Genomic DNA, 14350 nt, shown 5'->3' on the forward strand with positions numbered 1-14350 from the left:
TACATTACATCTCTGCAATTTCAACAAACTTACCACACACACAGCACGCACCACACACACAGCACGCACCACACATCGATTTATTTCATGTGGTTGAATGATGCCATTCCTCCAAAGAGATCTTTCATGTTTTAAATACGAGAAACACCCGATCCCTCCACGTGAGTAAACATTTATCACATTGTGTTTGAAGGATCTGATCTGAATCCGGTTATTGTGTTAAAAGCTAATCCAAAACACGGAATGTTTGTAACGAAGTGTTCGATTGGTCACGAATCTGCGGATTGGAATTGATGAATTAACTCTTTTCAGAGATTGCTTGAGCACGCGGTCTTCACTCGCACGGTAGGCCTACTGTGTTGTGCGATACCCGACGTACTGCATTACACTGTACGGTACCCTACGTACTGTATTGCACTGTACCACAGCACGGTATTACACTGTACCTGACGTACCACATTACACTGTACTCTACGTACTGGATTGCACTGTGACTGTACCATACGTGCTGTATTACACCGTGCACTCCGTACTGACTACTGTATTGCACTGTAACCTATGCACTGTATTGCACTGCACACTACGTACTGTATCACTGCACACTACGTATCGCATGGCACCCTAGTACTGTATCGCACGGTACCATACGTACTGTATGCCACTGCACCATCTTTACTGTATTACACTGTCCCATACTACTGTACTACACTATACCATACATACTGCATGACACTGTACCCTACATACCGCATAACACTGTACCATACGTACTGTTTTACACTGTACTATAGTAGTGTTGTGCACTGTACCACCCGTACGGTATTACACTGTACCATACAGACTGTATCATATTGTACCCTATGCACTGTATTGCACTGTACATTAGGTACTGTATTGCACTGCACCCTAGCACTGTATTGCACTGCACCCTGCATACTGTATTGCAATGTACCCTACATACTGCATTATACGGTACCATAGACACTGTATTGTACTGTACCATACACACTATTACACTGTACCCGATGTAGTGTCTTGCACTGTACCATATGTGCTGTATTGCACCATACATGCTGTATTAAACTCTACCCTACATACTGTAGTAAACTGTACCCTGTGTACTGTATTAAACTGTATTACACTGTGCCATATGCACTATTAAACTGTACCATATGTACTGCATTGCACTGTACCATACGTACTGCATTGCACTGTGCCCTACACACTATCACACTGTACCCTACATACTGGCTTGCACGGTACCATACATACTGGCTTGCACTGTACCATACATACTGGCTTGCACTGTACCATACATACTGGCTTGCACTGTACCATATGCACTGCACTGCACCATACATACTGTATTGAACTGTACCCTGTGTACTGTATTAAACGGTACCATACATACTGTATTACACTGTGCCATATGCACTGTATTAAACTGTACCATATGTACTGCATTGCACTGTACCCTGCATACTGCATTGCACTGTGCCCCACACACTATCACACTGTACCCTACGTACTGTCATGCACTGTACCCCACGTACTGGCTTGCACTGTACCATACATACTGGCTTGCACTGTACCATACTGGCTTGCACTGTACCATATGCACTGCATTGCACCATACATACTGTATTACACTGTGCCCTGTGTACTGTATTAAACTGTACCCTATGTACTGTATTAAATGGTACCATACATACTGTATTACACTGTGCCATACATACTGTATGAAACGGTTACCTACGTACTGTATAAAACGGTACCATACGTACTGTATTACACTGTGCCATATGTACTGGATTGCACCGTACCACATACGCTGTAGTGCACTGTACCACATGCACTGTAGTGCACTGTACCATATGCATGGGGTTGCACTGTACCCTGAACAATGCATTGCACTGTACCGTACGCACTGCATTGCACTGTAGCACATGCACTGTATTACACTGTACCCAACGCACTGTCTCACACGGCACCATACGTACTGGCTTGCACTGTACCCTACATACTGTATTAAACTGTACCCTACATACTATATTAAATGGTACCATACATGCTGTGTTACACTGCCCTATGTACTGTATTACACTGTACCCTACGTACTGTATTACAGTTTACCCTACGTACTGTATTATTCTGTACTCTGCAGTACTGTGCACTATGAACGGAGATTTGTCCATGGTGGAGCACAGAACAAACCCCCTGGGATCGAGGAGCGGCTCCGATGGAGGAAACGGGCTCAGTGCAGGATGTTTTCCCGGGGATGAGGGGTCTGGACCCGGTACGTACTGTTCGTTCCCATGTAGTCTACTTGCCAAGCCTATAGAGCCCTCTTGTGAACCCGGAAATGTTGAGTACCCCAACGTTTTAAGTTAGAAATGTACAGTATGGGTCCCCAGCACTGAAGACACTGCCTCCTCCAGAGCGCAACGCTCTCCTCCATGGACGGCGTGCCCATCTACAGGTGCTGCTTTGGAAAGCAGCAGACTGCCCTGACCCACCAGCTGTGGACATAACAGAGTTTGGATGGAATAAGAAAGAAGGCGAGAAGGGAGAGGAAGTCATCATGCCCATCCTGGATGCAAGCCCCGTTGCTCCTCCTGCCGTGTTGGAAATGATCAGCTGTAGCTGCAAAGCTGGGTTAAAGCCCTGTTTAACAGCAAAGTGCAGCTGCGTAGCTGCAGGCCTGGCCTGTACCAGCTACTGCTTCTGCAAAGGCTCTGATAGTACATGTTGCAACACACTCACGCACTCACAGCAAGAAGAGCAATATGACAAGAATGTAGAGTCAGGAGAAGAATATGAAGACGATGAGAATGCGTTTTATGATGAGGATATGCTTTATAACAGTGCAGAGTAGGAGAAGTGCAAGACGCTCTTTCTTGATGGAAGTTTTATGTTGTGTAACTAGTGCACATATTTTTCAGCTCTGATAATTTTGGGTACACTGGTATTTTAATTTTGAGGATATTATTTACCCATAGTCATATTATTCTAGTTTGGTATGGTACTTCCCTTTGTTACCTCTAATACCTGTGAATAAAAGTGGAGCAATAGAGCGAAACAGAAATTTCAGTGTCCCAGGCCTATGTTTGATAGGGTTAATGCTATTAATGCTAATTTTGCTAATTGCCCAACATATGCAAGTTAGCATCCGGCAGTTTCTAAGTGCTGGGGACCCATACTGTACATTTATAACTTAAAACTTTGGGGTACTCAACATTTCCGGGTTCACATTGCTGGCAAGTAGACTAATGTGGGATTCGTGCTCTGTACTATTTAAATAAATAATAACTTTGATGGAGAATCACACCATGTACGGATCGGGTTCCTTTGTACAAGATCGTGTCGATCTCCTGAGCCGGTGAATCGATCCCGTTTGTTGTAAAAGGAGCTCGAATTGACATTTTGATTCCTGAGAGCAGATTCGTTAATGGACGAGTTGTTGGAGAAGTTCTTTTGCAATTAACTTTTGCACAAGACGAGGCCATTACGTCCATTTTGGAATTGCCCTCTATCATCTAAATACAAGAATTATGATTAAAAGACTGTTTGAATCTCAGATTTTGTGCCAATACGGCAGGTTAAAAGTGCCCTGCGAGCCAAACCGAAAAAGTGTAAACTCACAGCACGTGCACAAAAGCCCTCATTTAGCATTCCCACGTCATTTTGAATATCTTGTATTGTTCAGCCCATTCTGATACTTGAGTCTTGGTGCAGTGGAATGTTTTCGTAACATATCTACCCACAAATTGCACTTCACTTATCCAGCCTGTGCACCAGGGGGGTATTCCGCAGCATGAAGTGCTTTTACAGGGACTAGCTTTAATGAGTCGTCTTCTGAGTACCTATACTTGGTGGGGTCGACGACTTTAGGAAGCAGTTCACTTCCAAGAATGGCATTTGAGCAGTTGCACGGTTAGGGATGCAGTGACACCGGTTACGTTCAATAATGCATGGCATAACTTGTGGCCTGTCACCATGTTCGATGACTGTGAGGACGGGGAGGACTTTGAAGGTTTTAATCTTTGTACACAAAAGGCTCAAGCAGAAGAATTGTTACGATGCGACAAGGGGATGGATAATGAGAGGAGTAAGAACTTGCGTGAACATGTTATTGTACATTGGATGAACTGTGACAACGAAGCTCCTGTGGTGTGCCTTATGACAGACAACAGGACTATAACCATGGAAATGAAGGCCACTCATGAATACAATGGTGGCAGTAATAGCAATAGTGATGTACTACAGGAAAAGGTCAACATGGATGCGGGGATTCGACTGGAAAATCGATTCGTTAGGTTCTTGGAACAAAAGAGATTCGGAGTGTACACAGGATTCAAAGAATAACCTAATCCTATGAAACAAGTGACACTCCAACATTTTACACTCCTGTAGTGAGTGGGGTGTTTCTCTCTTCTATAATCTCGCGACTGCGAGGCACAAAGCGTGCCTGTTTTTAGAGGTTGCATTGTACTCCAAGTTGAGTTGAAATGCGATGTTTTTAATTTGGTTGAGTTTGATCGGGATTTTTTTTTCCAGTTTTTATTGTGGAAGTGAAGGTGGAATCTGAGTTTGTGGATGATTCACCATCTCAAGACCAAGGTGTGGACCACACCATCATTCTGCTTGTTTCATTGAGATGATGATGGCTTTTATCCTGCATATTGAAATGTCACAATGTCCATATAGATATTCAGGGTAAACATGCACATACTTGACAATTGTGACAGAAGCATAATTGGCAACTGTGACGGAAGCAGTTCGTTACCAATCCCCACTGATCATATCCCTACATTCAATGAGGTATCAACATGTACTCCCAATAATGGAGGCAATATAAAGACATGATGGACTGGCTGATGGTTTGTTGTTCCAGATTATGATTGGAAGCTGAAGGTGGATCCTGAACTTTTCGATCGTCCCATTAAAAGTAAGTGTATCTGTTTACTATTTCCAGTGTCAGTGGAGCAGCAGTGCCAAAATGCGTTATAGATTTATTTTATTTATCTATCACATGTCTACAAGAGTTCCGCATATCTGTTGTTGTTGCTGTTGTTGTTGTAGTTCTTGTTGGGGGTCGATTTTTTAAATGTGCATCCATTGGTCGGACAGCTGCCGGACCCCACTCACATTTGTCACTTCACTCTACCTACAATGGCATCTCGACAAAATAATATGGCTGCAATCTTGGTTTTCTGGTGGGCCGAAGACATCAGGCCTGCAGGCCTCTGCTGATTGTGGTTAGTTGCTGATTAGGGTTAGACTGCCAGGGTTTGTTTTGCCAGATTTACATTGGCTTTGTTTGGGTCGAGTGTTATTCACGATGAGGCACCCTGAAAAATCTAATCGTATGTTGAATAGAAATTATTGGTAATGTTTAATCAAGCCCGTCAGCATGCACGACTCCCGAAAATATAGCGTTACATAATTTTTGAACAGCCCCATGTTGGGGTTAAACGGCCCCATAAAAATCGGCTCGTTCTGATAGAACCGTGGCGGAGGCTGTTATGGGTGAGAGATGTTGAGTTAATCTTTTAATAGCGCATTAAATGTGTTTCCCAATCGCACTGTGCATCTTTTAAGAGTGCTTTAAATGTGCATTTCCAATTGCCTGTTATGGGATTCTGTCGCAGGTTGTGACCATAGTGCGGTTATTCTTGTTAACTACTGAGGGTGGAGCAAGGAAGCAGCACGTACCAGTTTTTAGCCAGACAGACAAAACAATTCAGGCAACCAACCATTGTACTTGAAAAATCTTTTATTTTCGCAAGTCATAAGCTGTGTAAATTGTATACTTATCCAATATTATTTTGGCTGTATGCTTGGGGTAATTGTCCTGTTGGAATGTAAATCTTCACCTCAATCTAAGGTCTTTTGCACTCTGAAGCAGGTTCTCCTCAAGGATTTGTCTGTATCTGGTGCCAATCATTGTTCCCTCTATTGTGACAAGTCTCCCAGTGCCTGCCGCTGAAAAGCATCCCCATAGCATGATGCTGCCACCATCCTGCCTCATGGTAGGGATGGTGTTGGATTTCTGATTAGCTGATGTCATTTTCGTCTCATCAGAACACAGAATATTTTGCCTCGTGCTCTCAGAATCTTTCATGTGCTTTTTTGCAAACTCCGGCATGCTGTCATGTGCCTTTTTCTCAGGAGCGGCTTCCGTCTGGCCTCTCTCCCTTAAAGCCTAGATTTGTGAAGTGCTGCAGACACTGTTGGCCTTCCGGCAGATTCTCCCATCTCAGCCAAGGAACTCTGTAGTTCTGTCAGAATAGTCATTGAGTTCTTGGTCACCTCCCTGACAAAGGACATCTTGCCAGTTGCTCAGTTTGGTTGGACGGCCAGCTCTAGGAAGAGTCTGGGTAGTACCATAATCTTTCCGTTTCCCAATGATGTAGCTCACTGTGCTCTTGGAAACTTTCAATACTCTAGAAATTGTTTTATACCCTTCCCCAGATCTATGCCTCCTCACAATTCTATCTTGGAGTTATTAGTCTAGGGCGATTAGTAATTTCGTGTTTTTTGTTTGTTAAAATTGATTTAGCAATGGATTCTGCTTCAGAATATTATAGAGATGTAAAAAAAATAGGGTTCCATTTTTTCTTTTACGTCTAATAGGTAGTAATTCGAAGAAATCCAAGATGGCCGCCATAAAATTTGGAAAATACACTTTTGTGCATATCTTTGTATCTAGATATCATATAAACATGAATAATATGTCCTTTTATATGTTTTCAGACCCAAGGAAGCCATATCTGCCATTGTTTTTACAGAAAAATGCAAGGAAATTAAAATAGTGGGCAATATACCAGCCAAAATGGAGACGGCCGTCGTGAAATCGGATCGTATAATTTCCCAATTAGAATCGATTCAATAAACAATCTTCACTGATAACATTTATTTTGAATACACACACACGCACACGCACACACACACACACACACACACACGCACACACATACACACACACCTAAACATAAACGATGAATGAACATAAACGATCACATAAACGAATGCCTCATTCATCCTCATCCATATCTATCACACGCGGTTCATTGATGTTTGCTTTGTTGTTACAACTGTAACCCACACACCCACAAACTTCAGTACAAGGAATATTGTTATTGCGACAGCTACATCTTCCCATACACCCTTTCTTGCACCCACAGTTCACGAGATTCATTATTGCTTCTGGGGCTGGAGGATTCAGGCATCGACTTGGGGCATAAACCCCATCATCCGAAAGTAACTGCCAACCATACTCGACAGGTGATGGAAGGGACGGATGGCTTTCTGCTGCCTTTCTCCATATCATTGCGATATAATGTGCTCGCTGAACGTGTAACTTTAGCGAACCAGTGGTAGGTGGAAGACTCTCTCCCTCAGCAGCACGGTTGGAGAATAAGAACCAGCGAAGCTCGTTTACTTTCGTGTGAACTTTAGACTTGTACAGCAGACAGACGAAGCGTTCCAGCTGGGAACACACTTCTGGTGACGGATCAGTTTGTCCCAAAGACTCCAGAGCCTCCCATATCTTGTTGTCACATGTCATGAAGACCTTAAAGCACCAGTCCTTGCTCCTGCCAGCGAACCTTCCAGACATGTCACTTCCCGTGAATGCGTGGAATCCAAGTATTGCAGACGCACGTTTCTCTCCTAGCATGCCATGAATAGGTTGGACTGCAATGCTCCTCCTCAACTTTCCCTTCCCAGTGAGAAACCTCGTAGCAGGTGGTAGATCGTGAAATCTCTGAATCAGTAGGAGGAAGATATCGGTATCTGGCGAATCAATGATAACTTCTGCATCTTTGTCGACTGTGAGAGCATGCAGAATTAAGAGTGTATCGGCCTCTTCTTGGCTGTGCGTGAGTAGACTGTCTGGAACTTCAGTGTTGCCCGTGGTCTTAGTTCCTGATGTCACCATGAACTTCTTCAACTTGTTTGGATGAGCCTTGCTGTAAGATAGACACTTCACAGCCAAGTACTCTGTAAGCTCTGCCTTGGTCTTCACATTGGAAAGGAAATCTTTGAGTGAAATCTTCTGGATCAATGTACTATCCCTGACGTGATAGTATGTTGATTTCCCCTTTGTCCTCTTTAGGCGCATTTTGTCTTTCAGTGAGTTATCGATGTATCGGTCGAATACCAACCTCACGTCATCATAATGCACGGCAATATTTTCGAGGCGTTCAATGAACGATTGAGCAAAGTCACTGCATGTAATCATTTGTTCTGTTTTGGAGATCCCGTTAACAAGAGCCATGCCATCAATGATTATCACTCTATGGCGAGAAGTAGTCTCGTTTTCATTGATCACTCCTGATCTTGTGGTTGTGTCTGGGTTTTGGCTGATCTGAGAGGGTTCCTGCAAATTTTGGCTTGAGATTTCATAGTCAGTTGATGGGTCATTAGTTTCTTCCCCAGCGTGTGCTGCTGCATCATTCAAAGCGGCAATTCCCGCGTCTTGATGCTCATTGATTTCTGTCGAAATAGGTTCTCCTGGTGGATCATGTACATCCTGCTCTTCAGGCTCAGCCAGATGCTCAAGTTGACGAAGGATTTTTGCCTTGTCGTATGCCAACAAGAGGGATCCATCAGATGCAAATAAAGAACGTGGAACGATGCCAAATTCATAGGTGCCAATACATTCTTTCAGGTCGAGCTCTGGTCGGCTCCGTGAGATAACGATGAACCTCTGCAACAATCCTTGCTCTTCTTTGACTTTGATCAGCTTGTCGCCCGATCTCACTTCTGTTGTGGCATTCGAACTCTTGAATGTTCGAAGTTTTCTTTTCGTCATTTTGTCCCACACAGAAAGTTTTCCCTCAGCTAAACGATCTGTGGCAAATTGCTGGAACATCTGTTGTCCGATCTCGTCGCGCTCTAAGATGTCGCTGGACACTTTTTCATTCATGACTTCTTTGGTGAGCAGGTTGTAGACCTCGTCTACTTCCTCTTCCATAAATGGATCGCCATGTTCACGGAACACCCTAGAAAGCTTGGAGGCATGGCTCATCACCCGGGAAAGCTTTCCCCCCGTGATTTCGTGGTGTTGTTTTCTGCTCTGGTTTTCACCAAGACCATATCCCTCCGCAAACTCGTGCAGTGACTTTGACAGCTCAGGTGCAATGAGGAAGAACTTGTCAAGCGCCTTCTCATTTTGAGTTATCCCTACGATTCCTCCAATCACCTTCAGTGTACGGTTTTCTTGCTCAATGCCATGGTCTGGGGCTATTGATGTGAAGCCTGCCAATCCTTTTGTCACACAGAAGTTCCCTTTCATGAATTCCCTCCACAGTTCTGGGTGCTGCTTTTCAGTCTCCTGCATTGTTGAAATGTAGAGAGGGAGCAACCGAGCATAGTTTAGATGATCGTGAGCGAAGAAGTACTTCGTGAGAGACTCGATGCTCTCCATATGCAGCAGCAGATCACGTTGTCTTGTACTTCTAATGAACAGAAGGATAGTCTCAAACTGTTTCATGTAGTTCAGGATGAAGCGCTGTATCTTGTTTGTGCTGACCTCAAATTGTTCCAGTTTTTTGGTCATATCTCTGGACTCCATCATGGCCAATGTTTTTTTGAGAATGTCGCATAGATTCTTCTCTGGCTCCATGCTCCCGCTGATGTCTCTCTGATATGCCTCTCCCAGACGAACAGATGACTCGTTCAGATAGGCCCTTTCTTCAGGTTCCATTGCCAGGAATCTCTGGAAGTACAGGTTGTACAAAGCGATCAGTGTTACCATGTGTGCCTCCAGAGCTCGATACAAGTGCCTCCCATTTAGTATTTGGCTCACTGTGGTTGGCGAGAAAAGTCCAGCCTCGACCCATGCCTGATCAATTCCACTCCCTTCCACGTATTTTCCTAATGCAGCTAAGGCCCAAAACACAACATGTAGCTCACCAGGTCGGAAGAGGAATTGCTTCCTGATGTCCTCGCGTTCCACCCACAGCTTCATCGCCAGGTCGTATAGCTGCAAATCGAGAGTCATGACTGTGATTGCCTCACTCCCCATAACACGAGTTGTGATGTTGTGAGCTCTCATCAGACCCGTGTACAGTGTATCATAGTCTGTAGGAGGCGACCTTATCAACGGAGGAACGAGAGCAACATTGGTCTTCTCACTGGACGAAGATAGCAAGGAATTGAAGGCTCCCCACGTCCCCGGAGCTGTGAGTTTGACGTCAACTTCTCCTTCTTCCTCGAAGTTCAGGCATCCAATCATCCAGGTCATATCGGTTTTCTTGTTCTTGTCTGTCTCGGGGTTTGATGTGAGCAGCTTGCAGTCGCTCTTTCTCTTCTCGGGTGCTGGCTTCTTGCAGGTCAACGTTTTACAGCCAACTGCATCATGTATCGTTTGAGCTTTTGATGACCGGTCAAGTTCAATTGGTGGTATCATGGGTGATTTCTCCGGTGATACAGGCTGGTAGATCGCAATTGCTGTACCATGAAGGGTATTCATCCCGCAAGGAGTTGACTCTAGAAAATCGATGTTGTCCATGGCAAACCAGACGAACGTGTCCTGAACCAACCATGGTGGTAGACAGATGCCTCCGGTGGACTCCATTTGCTTCAGTACGGAGTTGGCAATGCTGGTCTCAATCTCCATGACCTTTTTGTAGGAGATGGCGAGGTCCAGATGTGCAAGTTTCTCTACAAGCGCCTTGGATCGTGTGTTTTTGTGTATGTCGAGAGCTAAGCCCACACTCAATGGAGTTTCAAATCGTTGTTTGAATGATCCATCCTCGCTTCTTGGTTCGTACGATACCTGTCGGTCAGATTTATAAGCACCGACAAAGTGCTGCGCCAACAATGATGCACTCACACCAATGGAGTCCTCCCTGTTGCTATTTCCTACTTTCCTTGTTCCCATGACTGCATGCTTGCAGAAGATGTTGAGCATCGGGGGTGGCTTGTAATCAGCAAAGGTTCCATTAAATTTCCATGCTGGGGAAGATGCGATGTCTTTCCTCAATATTTTCGCAGCTCGCAAAAGTACTTTAAAATCGTCTTTGATGCTGTCTGCTGTAATTGTGCTTGATATCATGTGGTCTTTGAGCTTTGTGGAAAGAATCTGCTCTGGCTTTGTTTTGTTTGAGGGCCGGCTGAAATGAACATCGGCAATGTTGTCTAGGATCAATTGTTTCAGGTATGGCTTATAACTATGGTTGTCTGAGACCGGAAAGTCGTGCTCCTTAAGTAAATTGACATAGGTTACATGAATTTCATTCATATTCAGCACAGCATTTTCAGTAGTATCATTCAACGCAGTTTCAACAATTTCAATGAGTTCAAGGTCTGATAACACCTGACCAAAGTTAACATTGGTTGTTTCTGTTTGTTTTTCCGTCTTAACTATAGCACGTTTGGCCTTAACTACACATGGTAAATGATATTTCATGTCCTCAGCCATTGCTTGCAATGGGTCAGGCGAACTTATGACACTGTTCAGTCTCACTTTCAGATTGTCATTACTTGTTTCTTGGCCAATGTTTCTGATCTGGAGTCCCATGTTCTTTGTTGACACATTGTGTAGTTCACTTCCTCTGTCTTCCTGGCATATGACACATCTGAGCGCGTCAAATGTCTGTTCTCGGGAACACCTTCTGGATGTTGACGTGCTTTCCCCTAGATCACTAGAACTTGGTCGTCCTCTCTTTTTCAGTCGGATTTCTGCGGCACTGCCTGATGTTGTTCCTTTCTCAAACCTAGCCTTTGCTCGATCAATGTGCATCTTATTGGTAACATCTTTGTAACAAGCTTTATGGTAGCGGAGACCTTTTGCGAGCAATTCTTCAGCAGAGGAATATTGCAAACGTCTATTCAATGATGCAAACTTTGTTTCACCATACGTGTACTGTTCCTCAGCACCTGCCATCAGTTTCTCGACAGAGGAGAGTTTTGGTTTCGTTACAAAGGTTGTATAGTCTGTTTGCCCTATGGCCATTTGGCATACAAAACAAAGTCCGAAATCTACTGACTTCTCAATCTTCCTGGGTGGTGAGTCACTCATCTTGAAGGTAGGTGTAATTTTCTAGACACTCTTGAACTGTCGTCGGTCCTGCAAAGATAGATACTACTATTCAGATTCACATTTCGTCAACACAGTCAAAACCAGACCTTAACTAGATGGTGGAAACTTAATTAACCGATTTCATGCCGGCCGACCCCACTTTGGCTGGTATATGTCCACTATTTTATTTTCCTTGCATTTTTCTGTAAAAACAATGGCAGAAATGGCTTCCTTGGGTCTGAAAACATATAAAAGGACATATTATTCATGTTTATATGATATCTAGATACAAAGATATGCACAAAAGTGTATTTTCCAAATTTTATGGCGGCCATCTTGGATTTCTTCGAATTACTACCTATTAGACGTAAAAGAAAAAATGGAACCCTATTTTTTTTACATCTCTATAATATTCTGAAGCAGAATCCATTGCTAAATCAATTTTAACAAACAAAAAACACAAACAATATTGTTATGACATATGGGCCTGCACTATATATGGACAGTTCCTTGGATTTTATCATTGAGTTTCTGCTCTGACATGCACTGTCAACTGTGGGACCTTATATAGAAAGGTGTGTTTCTTTCGAAATCATGTCCAATCAATCGAATTGGCTTCAGGTTGACTCAAATGAAGTTGTAGAAACATCTCAAGGATGATCAAAGGAAATTGGATGCACCTCTGCTCAATTTGGAGTATCACAGCAAAGGGGTTGAATACCTATTGACTCAAGACATTTCAGCTTTTCATTTTTTATTATTTTGTTAACATTTCTAAAAATAATTATTTTTTTTTAAATCCTACTTTGACATTATTGGGTATTACTTGTCAAGCAGTGACAGAACATCTCGATTTAATCCATTTTAAATTCAGGCTGTAGCACAACAAAATGTGAAAAAGTCAAGTGGTGTCAATACTTTCTGAAGGCACTGTAGAGACTGTCGTTTCGTTTGCAGGGGAATACATTCTTTCCAAGGGAATGAGGTTTTCTCATCGACTTAAATGGACGAAAAGGAAGTTATTCGTTGGACGAAGTTATTCACTGAGATTATACACCGTCTCAGAAACTTAATGCTTCCACTCACATGAGGCATTGTCAGAGCGTTCTTTTGTACGCCTTACATATTAATGAAAATATAGTGGAAGCATTAGTAATGGAGTCCCAGTTTCCATTTGCAAGATAATTGGTTGGTAAATGAAATCGAAATCGTTTTTTTTTTTTTCAACATTTTTCTTCAACAACATAATTATCATTAACTGTTAATGAATAGGATTGGCAGTAATGATTGGCAAATTTGATGGGAAAAAATGATTGGCAGTACTGATTGGCAGAAAAATTGGATGGGCAAAATTGATAGTGGGAGATGCCCGAGGTGGAGGGATGGCGAATCCACCATCCCTCAAATCCACCCGGGCACATGAGCTATAGATTATGGGGTTATGGCGGTGCAAACCAAGCCAGGGAGGGTTTGGATAAATGTATAGGGACCTAGAGATGACCATAGGTAACTGTATAAGGCTGATAAGGTTTCTCAGCATAGTAAATTGATGGAAAGGTAATGATACCTTAACAGAATTGACTGAATAGGTGGGGCTTTTCCTTTTGACAGAAAAGTTGTTTTTTTTGTAACGATGGGAGAGGCCATTGGTTTGTGTACGAACCAATGACTTTGAATACAATGAGTAACAACAATGTAAACTAGAACGGCACTCAGTAGAGAGCATACCTCCGCCTGGTTGGCCATATCACTCAATGGTGAAGAATCACTTAAAAAATAAAATAATTCGCATTACCGAATCCATATTCAAATCTTCACCAAAATTGAATAGATTCTTCCTTGTCACACACACAACCGGTCCACCAAGTTTCGTCCAAATCCATCCATAACTTTTTGAGATATCCTGCTATGTATCGTTGTTGGCCCTATCTCCCAATGGTGAAGAATCACGTTAAAAATCCTAGTAGCCGGATCCGAATCTGGATCTTCACCAAAATCTAATCATTTCGTCCTTGTCACATACACTACCTCTCTGCCAAATGTCATCCGAATCTGTCCACAAATTTGAGATATTTTGTTCACAAACGGACAAACAAAAACAAACAAACAGACATGGGTGAAAACATAACCTCCATCCACCTTTGGTGGTGGAGGTAATAACTCGAGATTGCATGAAGTTTTATATTTGTAACCCCTCCCTCCCACCTCCCATCTTGGGTATGGTAGTGTGAGAAATCTCAGGATATCCCGGGGACTCAATAGCTCAGTGGGATGTCACCGCGTAAGTGATGAGGTTCTTGGGTTTGAGTCCCGGGTTGA

The 14350-nt window shown here is 43.1% G+C and overlaps 1 protein-coding gene across 1 annotated transcript in view; it reads left to right on the plus strand.

The window, feature by feature from the left end:
* Nucleotides 1-295: 295 nt before the first annotated feature.
* Nucleotides 296-14350, plus strand: part of LOC137427457 (uncharacterized) — a 261772-nt gene continuing 247717 nt past the window's right edge. Inside the window, exons 1-4 of the mRNA XM_078778178.1 lie at nt 296-345; nt 2165-2296; nt 4558-4620; nt 4895-4948. Of these exons, the coding sequence (XP_078634304.1) occupies nt 2176-2296; nt 4558-4620; nt 4895-4948 (238 nt within the window). The 5' untranslated portion in view covers nt 296-345; nt 2165-2175. The remainder of the gene's footprint in view (nt 346-2164; nt 2297-4557; nt 4621-4894; nt 4949-14350) is intronic.

The sequence above is a fragment of the Myxine glutinosa genome, chromosome 5, assembly GCF_964187855.1.
Source record: "Myxine glutinosa chromosome 5, kmMyxGlut1.1, whole genome shotgun sequence".
NCBI lineage: Eukaryota > Metazoa > Chordata > Myxini > Myxiniformes > Myxinidae > Myxine > Myxine glutinosa.